This window comes from Amborella trichopoda, chromosome 10, assembly GCF_054954075.1.
Source record: "Amborella trichopoda isolate Santa Cruz 75 chromosome 10, AtrichopodaSantaCruz75HAP2 v2.0, whole genome shotgun sequence".
In the NCBI taxonomy this organism is placed as follows: domain Eukaryota; kingdom Viridiplantae; phylum Streptophyta; class Magnoliopsida; order Amborellales; family Amborellaceae; genus Amborella; species Amborella trichopoda.
This window is the reverse complement of record NC_142345.1, coordinates 41,298,789-41,311,158: the sequence shown is the minus strand read 5'-3', so window position 1 is coordinate 41,311,158 and position 12,370 is coordinate 41,298,789. Positions and strand designations below refer to the sequence as shown.

At 36.7% G+C, this 12,370-nt stretch overlaps 1 protein-coding gene across 6 annotated transcripts; it reads left to right on the top strand.

The window, feature by feature from the left end:
* Nucleotides 1–376: 376 nt before the first annotated feature.
* LOC18433934 (Prolyl oligopeptidase family protein) lies at nucleotides 377–11,708 on the top strand. Of its 6 annotated transcripts, none has more exons than XR_016042146.1 (11): nucleotides 377–884; nucleotides 2,715–2,872; nucleotides 4,462–4,684; nucleotides 4,811–4,953; nucleotides 5,471–5,673; nucleotides 6,561–6,695; nucleotides 8,195–8,371; nucleotides 8,571–8,926; nucleotides 9,236–9,452; nucleotides 10,802–10,995; nucleotides 11,203–11,708. XR_016042146.1 is itself a non-coding variant. In XM_088848999.1 (11 exons), the coding sequence occupies exons 1-11, from the start codon at nucleotides 529–531 to the stop codon at nucleotides 11,393–11,395; spliced, it is 2,307 nt and encodes a 768-aa protein (XP_088705125.1). In that variant the 5' UTR covers nucleotides 377–528; the 3' UTR covers nucleotides 11,396–11,708. The 6 variants fall into 6 exon arrangements, 5 of the variants coding, with proteins under 5 accessions (XP_088705125.1, XP_088705126.1, XP_088705128.1 ...); XM_088848999.1 differs by having other exon boundaries at nucleotides 8,243–8,371; XM_088849000.1 differs by having other exon boundaries at nucleotides 776–877; nucleotides 8,243–8,371.
* The last annotated feature ends 662 nt before the right edge of the window (nucleotides 11,709–12,370 follow it).

Below are 12,370 nucleotides of genomic sequence, written 5' to 3'. Positions count from 1 at the left end.
AAAATTGATGGTCCAAAATTTTTTCAAGATGTCAAATCTATTTTTTCTCATGTCCATGCATCTTGAGGTCAAGATGATCAATTTGAAGATTTTGAAGCATCGAAACAACCTCTTCTAGTGAATTTTTGAGATGCACTTTAATTTGATTGTTTAGGGCTTCATGTTTATATAAATTTTTTTTTTCTTTTATAGATATAAAATTTTATGGGATTGTATTATCTGCTGCCATTTATTTACATTACAAAGTGGCCACAAGTACTCTTAAGTATTAAATGTCAAATTAGATGGCTTGAGATAAATCAAAATATTCAATTATTATTATTATTATTTTCGTTAAATTCTAATTTCAAATTTGAAGGGCAGGTCTCTGACCCTCGACGCTACAAATTTCTGTCTTTTACACTTCTATTCCCTCTCTCTTTCTCATTATCAGTTTCTGTGCCTGCCCCATCCAGTCTCTCTTGAGACTCTTACTCTCCCTACTCTGTGTCTCTATCATTTCTCCAGTTTCTTTGTCCTTTCATATCCATGCTCTCATTTATGAGAAAACCCACATTTCGTCTCCTTTCTCTCTCCCTTCCCTTCCTAACCTCCTCTTTCTCTTCTTGTTGCCGAAAGAACTGTTTTTCCCCATTCAGTTTGCAACCCCCAAAACCAAAGAAGCTCCCTTCTTCTGTAACTGCACATGGCCTCTCTTGGGTCGATCCCTACCGTTGGATGTCTAACCTAGACGATCCTGATCTACCCACCTACCTGCAAGAGGAAAACAATTACGCAGAGGCGTTCATGGCTGATACGGAGCATATTCAGCGAGAACTAGTTGCGGAGATGAAGGAAAGAATGCCTTCCAGTGTATTCACCCCACCTGAGAAATGGGGTCCGTGGTTAGTGAACTTCAAGCTTTCTTATATGGTTATGGCTTTCATATTTGTTTGCATTTGTGTTTTTTTAATGCATACTAATTTTCTACTGCTTTGTGCGAAACTGGGGCAAAGCATTTGCCTTTATTTCCCGGTTTGTAATTTTGTACTGCTTTTTGTGAAACTGGGGCAAAGCATTTGCCTTTATTGCTGGTTTGTTTGTTTTCTAATTATTGTTTTGATTGGAGTATTTCTGGATTAGTTATTGAATTTATGTTATGTTCACTTTCAAAATGATTTAATTCTTTAGTTGTTTACCAATGAAACAAAGGGGAAGTTTTATAGAACAAGACCAACTATGCTTTATGCGACGGAATGTTTGGCGGTCAAGAAACAACATATTTATAGGATGTGTAATTGAGAAGATGGATGAGTGGCAAGATAAGTAAGGATATAATTCATAACCAATACATAAGAGAAAACTTAAGGGTGGCTTCAATAGGCGATAAGATAAGGGAAAGTAGACTTAGGTAGGCATATGCAATGTAGACCTAATATTAACCGATTAGAGGACGGAAAGTAGACTTTGGTAGGCTGGCCATATGCAGTGTAGACTTAATATAACTCTGATTAAGAGGAACGAATTAGTTTAAGTGGAAGGTTGTAAAAGGCACTGCTTCAAAAAGCGGGTTGCCCAGCGTCTGGGTGGCCGCCTTGGCGGATATCCCTGGGCGCCCACCTGAACTCGCCTAGGCGGCTGTCCAGGGTCTGCGCCCCAACCAGGGGTCGAAATGCGGCTCCTTGAGGGTATTTTTGGATCATTTTCTTAATACTAAAAGAGCAAAATTGTGGGCTTTAGTTTCGTTTGAAACCTACAAAAAAAATTATTTTTTTGGCTGGGCTGCCCAAGTTCTGGGCGACCGCCTAGAAGCTGGGAGGCCTGGACTCCCCGATCGCTTAGGTGCCGCCTAGCACTTTTTAAAATGCTGATAAAAAGACAAGGAGAAGGCCCAAAAGGACATGAATGAGAGTAATGAGAAGAGATATGGTGTCTTATGGTCTAACCGAGGGCATGACCTTTGATATAGCATAATGGGATGATGATGATGATGATGATGATGATGATGATGATGATGACGATGATGATGATGATGATGATGATGATGATGATGATGATGATGATGATGATGATGATGATGACTATTACTATTTACTTATTTGGTTCATGATTAAATTAGCATTTTCAGATTTGGTTTATTGTTGTTTCTTACATAACTAAGAATTCATAAGTTTTATTTCTGTCTCAGAAATGTTAGGATCTCTTGGTAGGGATAGATGTCTTTAAGAGAGGTTGATGTCGATTGTCGTCTTTCGTGAACGAGAACGGGTTTTAGGAATTTTGCATTTATTTCTTGCATCATATTGCATTTATAATTGTAAAGACTCTGATTGTGATTTGTGGAGTTTGTGCCTGATTGAAGTGATCTCATCTGTTGTCTTATGCTACACTGGAGTTGTGTTCTTAATGGATATGTTACATGTATCTCTCTAAAGTTTAGTTTTTGTTTAATGCTTTTTTAAGCATCATACATTCTCACATTTGAGGAAAAAAAATGAATCCTTCCTTTCTTATATACCTTTTACTTAGAAAGCTGTGGATCCCGTTGGCTACATTGTTTTGTGATTCGCAACGGTACATCACAATGCTAGATTTTTGTTAGAAAGAAACATAATATAAAATTTGTTAATTTTACTTTATAAAAGAGAGTGTTCATTCTTGAAGATTATTACAGTGTTGCTGGTCCAGTAATATTTATTTGTCAATTATATGTTTTTTTTTTTTTATTTACACAGGTTATATTATCAAACTATTCCCAAAGGAAAAGAATATCCAGTCCTGTGCAGGAGAATTGGGACCAATGATACTCTCATGGAAAGAATCGTTGGGTACATGGGGGGGAATAGGGAGGAAGATGTATTGCTCGATTGGAATAAAATTGCCGAACAATTTGGCATGGTCCTAAGTTCTTACTTTCTGCATTGTGCTTTGAATTTGTGGTTAGCCTATCAAACATTAACTCAGTTCTATAAGTTAATTAATGTTCCATGCATTTTTTTCTAATCTCTGTAACTCCTCTAAGATTTTATTTGTTTAAATGTTGATTGGTATTTCTGATGTTGCTTTCTAGTTAGAGGTTCATAGATACTCAAGTGATCAGCTATACATGTTGCAGTCATCTTGTTTCTTTTTGGTGACTTGATTATTTTTTTTTAAATTACTATAAATCAGGCAAAGGGATTTATGAGTTATTCTCTCCATTGAACATTCAAAGGTCAGTCAAACTCACTGAAATTACCCCACATGGCATAGAGGATACCCCATAGTACATGTTTGCGGAATAATTTGTATTGGTAGTCTACACTTTCACCTTTCAAAATCATTTTAAGTTTTCATCTTGAGGGTTAAGGACAAGCAATTTGTTTGCGGCCCTTAAGATCACATAAAAATTAGTTTCAGTTATGGTCATACAGAAATTTGCTGATATTCAACAGCTCACAAAATAGTGATCAACATTTTAAAGTTTGCTCGCTTTGTATGATGTGCTCGAGTTGAGTAGCAGATACAACTGCCTAAAGGAAAAGGAACTATGATTTGTTGAACACTCTATATGGAAAGTTAACCTTGTAAAAGAAAATGATTATCTGTAACCTTAAGTCGAAATGATAAGGGTGTTAAGATATAAGCATGAGCGAATTAAGCATATTTTAATTTGAAGAAATAAATAATAACCTAAACTAGGGGTTGTCATTTGGTGTGATGGTAAAAGGCTCGGGTAGCTAGCACAAGAGCAGGTCCTGAGAGTGGCCACTTTGCGCATAAAAAATGTCAAAGGTTAGGACCTTTTCCAGCTCACCCCTCCAGGGACCCTGCGTAGGCAGGACCAACACTGGTTATGGCCTTTAAATAATAACCTACACTAGCCACTATTAAAGCTATTGACTTAGACTGAACTAATGAAGCAACTTGCTGGGCTGCCCTCAAGACCAGCTGATCACTTGAGAAGAAGGGTGTACTCTTGCAGAGGGACCCGGAATCCTCAAGTCTCTAAGCTTTTAGAGTACCTTGAACAAATATCTTCAAATTTCTTTCAAGTTTCCTTATGATTTTTTGGTCTCTGGGAGTTGAATTCTTTTGAGCCATGCTATAATTTTTACATGGGGATACGGCCATCTGTTTTAGTTAATCATAGTCTCTATTGCACACTAAACAGATGAAATGAGGGAGCTTGATCTTTGAAGGGAAGACTATGGAGTTGAATAAATGTGTTAACTGGTTACATTTGAATCATTGGTCATTGAGATTTGGAAATCTTTGAACTAGGGATCTTTTATTCTGCTTGAGAATGACTCATTCAGAAAAATTCTCTTCTGACACCCAAGTGAAAACAAATCTGTGCTACTATTTGTTGCCTTAGAGCTCTTTTTGTTTTCACAATTGTTGAGTTTATTTGGGCCATTAGCAGAAAGGTCATTTTCTTGTTTTTCTGTTTGTATTGAAATTGTGGGTTTCACAGTTTCACTAGATTTGCATTGAATGCAGGCTATGTTCATATAGGCACATGCCAGGTTTCTCCTGATCACCGGTACCTTGCATATACACTAGATATGACTGGTCAAGAACTTTTTATGCTTCAGATAAAAGATCTAGAGACAGGCTGCCTCATTTCAAACTCTTTTGTTAGAGGTGTTGTCAGTTTGGCATGGGCCAAAGACAGCAGGACTTTGCTTTATACAGTTGTTGATGAGACCCAACGGCCTCACAGGTGACTCGCTGTGCTGTTTCATTTGTATAATTTTCCTTATATGAAAGCTTATGTAATTAATCTCTTTGTTTGTTTTCTTAGCTAGAGAAGGAACGTTTTATTCTTATTGTTGTAGTTGTTGGGCAGAGTATTTAGCCGAAGTTTGGGATCTGATGACACAGATTGTTTAATATATGAGGAAAGTGATTTAAGCTGCTCTGTTGACATTACCAGTACAAAAGATGGAAAGTTCATAACTGTGAACTCTAACTCAAGGGCATCATCTGAGGAAGGTTACTAACCGAGATTTATTGTTCTTTTAGCCGTCTTTAAGTGATGCAACAATATGTTTGTCCCTTCTCTCTCTCTCTCTCTCTCTCTCTCTCTCTCTCTCTTCCTTTTTCATTTTTTGGGTGTGTGTTTGTGTGTGTTCTTTTTTTTTTTTGGTGGGGAATGGAGTGGAGGGATGTACAATATCAGGGCAGCATCTACTGGCATAGATCATGCAGGTGGGTGGGCTAGAAACTTGAAAAACCTGTTCATATAAATTTTTTTGAGTGACTATTTTGGCCTGATTTGGTGCTAAAAATACAAAGGAAGACAGGCAAAAGGGTAAGATAACAAGATGAAAGTAGTCATTGTAGAAAAGGAATTGATGGATCCAGATGTGTTGATATTTCAAATTTGTGGTCCATGATCTCTGTGGGTGTTTTTGAGTACTGTCCTCATATTCTCCATTTTTTTATCAATATTATTTGCCTCTATTTCCTGAATCGATGTTCTGATGGCTACATCTCCTGTTACAGGTTTATTTGCTTGATTCAAGCAACCTGAAAGATGGTCTGCAACTTGTGTGGAAACGTGCTTCTGGTGTACAATATTTTCTGGAACACCATTATGGATATTTCTACATTCTTACAAACTCTCCTTTAGGCTGCTCTCAATTTGTTGCGGAAGGTTATCATTTAGCTAGATGCCAAGCTGAAACTTTACGCTCTGGGGAATGGCAGGTCAATTTTTATTGCTTTAAGAACTTTGCCACTGATTCGATATAAGGGATTTAGGTGTCCTAAATGCATCTCAAATGCCGACCATAATTGTAATCAATCTCATCATAGAAGAAGCATGATCTTCAGCGTCCACTCTAGAGACTCCAATTTCTTTAAGCTCTCTCTGTCTCTCTCGCTCTCTCTCTCTCTAGGAGGGGTTCTTAACAAAAAAAATTTCTTAGGAAATTTATAATGCAAGTGACTCGACTACATGATCTTATTGTTTTCTCTATTATCTTTCCTTTAAGGCTCATTTTGCATTGCAGTGGATGTCCACTACTTTTCTGCTTCATAGCAGTGAGCTTATTTCCCCTGGAAAGTCTCATTTCCATGAATCTCTCCACTATTTAGTGGAGAAGATAAACATTGAGAATCAAGATTGTGAATGGTTTTTCTAATTCTGATTTAAGTCAAAGTTACTACTCCTTTATCAATTTCTAACAACTTAAAGAATTAATAAATGAAACCTATTTTGGATTGGTTCATGAGTGTGTCGCTTTGTGGGATTTGTCCAAGATTTGCCATATGACTTTTAAAGAGTTGATATGACTCTTATACTTTTTTTATTGTATTTGATGACTAGGCTAACTGTTTGTTGGAATTCTACAGTGCATACATAATATGTGGTGACCTTGATGCGTTTTTCCTTGTGGAAAAATCATGTGCTGTTTGGTCTTTTTCTTTCTTACAACATCTATGTTTTCTAGCTCAAATATTCTCTCTCAATTCTGTTTATTTGCTAAAAGAAGCTGCGGTTAATACGTTTGTAAGATGTATGATGTGCTTAGTGGAAAATTCTTTTGTTCAACTCAGCATTCTTCTTCTTCTTCTTTTTCCTGTTTTCCCAGAATATTATTCAAGCTGGTCAAGGTGTTGAGATTCAGGATATGGACATATTTGATGGACATTTGGTGCTTTTTCTTCATAGAGGTGGAATCCCCAAGATTTGTTCTATAAAAATGCCACTGGAGTTTCCTTTAAAGGTATGGCAATAAGTTTTCAATTTTATGTTTTACGTTTTGTTGCAGTAGAATTTTCTTTCAGGTGTGGCACGTGTCCTTACTTCCTCTTTATCTTTTATTTTTGATAAGTATTCATGCATTGTCTTCATGAACTTTTAACTCAGCAAAGGATAATGTAATCATTTGCATGTTCAATTTTAGGAACAATATATGTTCCTGATTAGGAGTATATGGGAGGTTCTTACTATTTAGGTTTTTTTTATTCAGGCCATGGACGAGTAATGTATCTGAAGAGTATATACTTTTGTAACATATCCACATATCCATATGATTATTATGTATGTAGTCCAGAAACAGCAGAGGAGATTCTGAGAACTCTATGGCGTTAATACCATCACTTTGTAGTTCAAGAACAACAACATGGTTTGTGAAACTATGTTTTTATTCACTGATTAATGTGATTATTGGGTGAAACTCAGGTTATAATGTCTAGGCAAGCAGAAGGATATTAGGTGTACCATGGATGAAGATGACAAACATCCAAGTATTTATAAAAAGCAATTGTACAAATTTCTCGGTGTTCTGTCTCTTTGAGACAGCACACTCAATTTTGGGATTGTGGAGCTGAAGCGCTTTTTTTATGCTCTGTATATGTTCATGCACATATGACTGATATGTTATTTATTCCATATTAATATAATACAGTCAATTTCATTAAAAAAAAAAGTTTTCTTGCATGCACTGAACTATTAAAATGACAACTGAAGCACAGAAGTAAAAGAAATGCTCCTTACACATTCACGAGAAAAAAGAAAATAAAAACAGTAGATAACAAATATGCATCATAGAATAAAACTGTGAATGCAAATTATATATCTTTAATATGTTGTACATAAAAGCATGGTGTACATTGAAATTACGGACGAGGGTAGCTTGCCTCACCGGTGGGCGTAGGATAGCTTGCCGGTGAAGGACGTGTATGTTTTTCCCTCCCATAATAGATGGAGTGGATGGTCATTTCACAGCAGTTGTGGTTATTCCGATGTCATCCCCCCATCCTCGTTAGCCGCTCAATCATCCGGAAGGGAACCAAGATATAATGCGAAAGAACAAGCGGGTAGTGATCGGGGGATCCATCCATCAAGTGAAAGAATGGATTGGATTGGTCGTTCAACTGTCTCTGATATTCTGTTCGACCAAAGATCCGACGGTTGAGTATTCAGGGTTCTTTCCTTGATTACAGCCAGCTGAACGGTTTTCTGTTCCCCTTCAACAAGATGTGATGCATAGGGGCGGACGAGTCAAAGAATGGAAGTCACACTCCAAGGAACGAGATATTAGCCTTGCGGATGTTGTTTATTTCTTAACTTCCCTGTAGAGCAAGCGAGCGATGAAGTGATACATTTAAAGTGCGATTTATATAAAATCTATATTTTATCTCTTGAATCATTTCTAATTAAAGGCTTTCGATTATATTGTCTTTATCTTTTGAGTTATGTTGGTCATTTCGATATTTGTAGCACGTGAACCATTATTGCTATGGAAGTCTTCCGTGATTTGTGATGCAGCACCCTATGGATATTGAGGATCTCAATCCGTGGTTCTTTCCATTGCCTTCAGACACAAGCAGTGTCGTTCCTGGTTCAAATCACGACTTCATGGACTCTACTTTTCGTGTGGTGATTTCATCTCCTGTGGTATGTGTTTAACATAAAAATCTGTTATATAGATAAACTGTTGTATGTTTACCACTTTGCATAGTCACAGTCCCTTTTGACTAGGTTTCATGCCATTTATGTGACACTGTATATTTTCCTGCTATGTCAGAATCATATGTATGAGTAAAATGACATGCTTAAAAGTATGCTCCATGTTTGGTGTCCCATAAAAATGCAGATGCCTGATGCAGTAGTTGACTATGACATGCTAAAGCAAGACTTCACAATTGTGCATCAAGAGAAAGTTCTGGGTATTGACTCTTTTGATGTTAATGAGAATGATACTGTAAAAGCACGCCATAACTGGAGTTATATCTCCCAATTATATTCCTGCGAAAGGAAAGAAGTTCTCTCCCTTGATGGTGTCCATGTTCCTCTGACCATTCTATACTCCAAAAAAGTGGAAATAAATGGTAAAAGCCCTGGAATTTTAATGGGTTATGGAGCTTACGGTGAAGTTCTGGAGAAGAACTGGTGTACTGATCGGATAAGTTTGCTAGATCGTGGTTGGGTGATAGCATTTGCTGATGTAAGGCAAGTCCAATTATGGTTCTTTTGTAGCATGGTTCATGCACCTTTCTTTTTCCTTTTGACGGACATGAGTATTAACTAGCAGAAACTACCCAATAAAATGTGTATTAGTTATTGATTCCTTGAAGTTTAATAGCGTAACAACTAGAGTTTCTATAATACAATTATTTTACTCATGACCCACTGAATCTGAACAACTGCTGTCTTGCTTGTTGCTTTAACTTCCTATAAGGATATTGTGAATGATAGTGCCAGCGATACACTTGTTTGCATCCAGTTCTTGTTCTCTTAAGATGGTTTTGATTTTTTTAGAGGGGGTGGAGGTCTAGGCATGTCATGGCATCATGATGGTGCTGGACCATATAAGCTGAAGTCAATTCTTGATTTTGTTGCTTGCGGAATGTACCTCGTCAATGAGGGATACATTAATAGGCATCGGCTTGGTGCTGTCGGGTTCAGTGCGGGTGGGCTTCTGGTGGGTGCGGCTATTAACCTGTATCCAGACTTGTTTTGTGCTGCCATTTTGAAGGTAAATGAGCAAATTGGTCCAATGTGGTTTAGTTGTTGAAGTTAAGTGTTCTGCTCTTCTTTTTGTTACCAAATTATTAGTTTTGGAATCAAACCAAACGACATAATTGATCGTTTGGTGTCTACATCCTCTGTTTTGATTTTCTGAAATCTTCCCATGCATTTGGCCTGCAAGTATATGGACCACAATATATTTATTTTTTAAATTTCACGGAAGCATGTTAGGGGATTTTCATAATAAGATGTTCTCCTTAATATCACAAAATTTTCCCTCAAATTTTCAATCTCAAAATTTTTAAAAAGAAATCTAAATTTACCAGATAAATGTAAATTCTAAACAAGAAATGAAGTTATAAATAATTATAAGAAAAAATTCAACTCTATCAATATCAATATACTAAGAGAAGTATCCTTCTCATTTTAGAATTCCTTACATCTTTTAATTTTTCTGAAGTATCCTTCTCTTTTTAGATTTTCCTTGCATCTTGTAAGTTTTCTTTTATTTAGTTTTCCCATAGATTGTTCAGAGAATGTGAGACAACCCAACTGCTGAATCTTTGTTGTTAGGGAAAGTACTATTTTTTAAAAGTTTAGCAAAAAGTTTATACTGGAAGAGGTTGTTTTGATGCTCAAATTGATCATCTTGACATCAAGATGCATGGACATAAGAAAAAATGGATTTGAAGTTTTGGAAATAGTGCATCTTGTAATGAATATTTGGACCGTCAATTTTCAAGATTTTGAAGTTTACATAGATCTGCTCAATCTAAACTATTTTTTAAGCTTTAAATTTTATAATTAAATATGAAAATATATTTTAAAGCTGTCACAAAAATTTCCAATATTGAAACCGAATTTCTCGACACTATTTGAAGGTATGTTTTACTTTGATTTTTTTAGAGCCTTGGCTCTATACAAATTGCACCCAAAGTTTATATAGAGCCGAGGCTCTAAACAATCAAATTAGAGCCCACCTCAAAAATTTCACTAGATGAGGTTGTTTTGATGCCCAAATATCCTCAAATTGATCATCTCAACATCAAGATGCCTGGACATGAGAAAAAAATGGATTTCAAGTTTTGAAAATAGTGCATCTTAAACGCACTTTTAGACTGTCAATTTTCAATATTTTCAAGTTTTCATAGATCTGCTCGATCTACCCTATTTTTGAAGCTTCAAATTTTATTATTAGAGATACAAATATATTTTAAGGCTATCACAAAGATTTCCAATATTGAAACCACATTTCTCGATACTATTTGAAGGTGAGCTTTACTTTGATTGTTTAGAGCCTTGAGTCTATACAAACTGCACCCTTTTTTAAAATGCAAACATGATTTCTGTCTGCAGGTTCCATTTCTTGACATATGCAACACATTGTTAAATCCATCTCTGCCGCTCACCACTTTGGACTATGAGGAGTTTGGTGATCCAACAATCCAAGCCCAATTCGAAATGATTTGTTGTTACTCTCCATATGATAACATTCAACAGGGAGTATGTTATCCTTCAATGCTGGTTACTTCATCTTTTAATGATTCAAGGTAAGTTATTCTCCCCCATTTGGGAGTTAATGAGAGCTTATCTGTTATTTCTTGCTCTTTTACCTCATTTGGGTCTCTTCATTCCTTACCTGACACACGCACGCATGTAAACAGAGTCATTCATATTTGAACTTAGCGAGAGAGGTGCTTTTATTTTCCATATTTTTCTATATTTGGTATTGGATTTGTGGTGTTTTTGCTTTCCAGGGTGGGTGTTTGGGAAGGAGCTAAATGGGTGGCTAGAGTGAGAGAAGAGACATGCAGAAGCTGCTCGAGTTCAGTCGTTTTGAGGACAAACATGGAAGGGGGCCATTTTGGCGAGGGAGGGAGGTACAAGCACTGTGAGGAAACGGCGTATGAATACGCTTTCTTAATCAAAATGATGAGCGAAATAGCCTGAAAATATATGGAAGTTTAGCAACAAGTAAAAGCTCTCTCTCTCTGCTGTTGCTGGTTGGTTTCTATGAAAGTTAATGAAAGGACTCTCTCTCTCTCTCTAGTTGCTGTTCAATTTCTTTCAAAATGAAATGACAGCCTTCCTCTCTCTCTCACAGTCTGCTTTATGGGATGCAGAGGAGAAAGAAAAAGAATGTAAGAATGATAGAGAAAAAAAAAAATTCATTTATGATTTAACCAAAAAGCCCATGTGGTGTTGGTGTCTAGGAAGGTGATAGGGGCATTTTGGTTAGTTTGATAAGAAATGCATTTGAGACGACATTTATGCTTTTTGATGAGGTCGATGTCCCATGGTATCGTAACGTATCGTACCCTGGAAAGAAGCAAAATGTCTTGGCCTTTGTTTGTGGAGGCCATTGAAAATCCCCACTTTTCTCTTCTCTCTCTACATATGCAACATGTGGATTCCACTTTGATCCAGAGTGCGTGTGCACATCTCTCTCACTCTGATAAATTAATGGTGAGGTGCACCATTTTCTCTCCGATAGGTACGCGAAGTAGATTGTTGGTTAGTGCGCCGGTCCTTACCCTAAAAGCTGAACCATAATAAGAGATTAATGCGCTGGTCCTCATCCAACAAACACACACATACCTCTCTCTCTCTCTCTCTCTCTCTCTCTCTCTTCGAATGGGCCCGGAAGAGTAGGTCAGGAATAGTATCTGGCCATTCCCCTTAACTACCCACTCTCTCTAGAGCAGTGTTTAAATAAATGGATAGTGGGATCAATGTTTGCAAAATCGAACCGGAACGGTTAATCGGATATGGGTTTGGTTTAATCGGTCTAATTGCAAACTGGCCGATTCAACCGCTCTAACCGGAAAAGTCTTGGTGGTTAAAAAAAATGTTAAAAATACATAAAAAAAAAAATCTACTAAAATATGAAAAGCATATAAACATGTTTAAAATAAAACACATTCA

What these genes read in the sequence shown, in the direction of transcription:
- LOC18433934 (XM_088848999.1), top strand. Translation starts at nt 529, where the DNA reads ATGCTCTCATTTATGAGAAAACCCACATTTCGTCTCCTTTCTCTCTCC. An exon ending in CCTGAGAAATGGGGTCCGTG is followed by an intron (nt 885 to 2,714) that starts GTTAGTGAACTT and finishes TTATTTACACAG; the next exon opens with GTTATATTATCAAACTATTC. An exon ending in CTCAAGGGCATCATCTGAGG is followed by an intron (nt 4,954 to 5,470) that starts AAGGTTACTAAC and finishes TCCTGTTACAGG; the next exon opens with TTTATTTGCTTGATTCAAGC.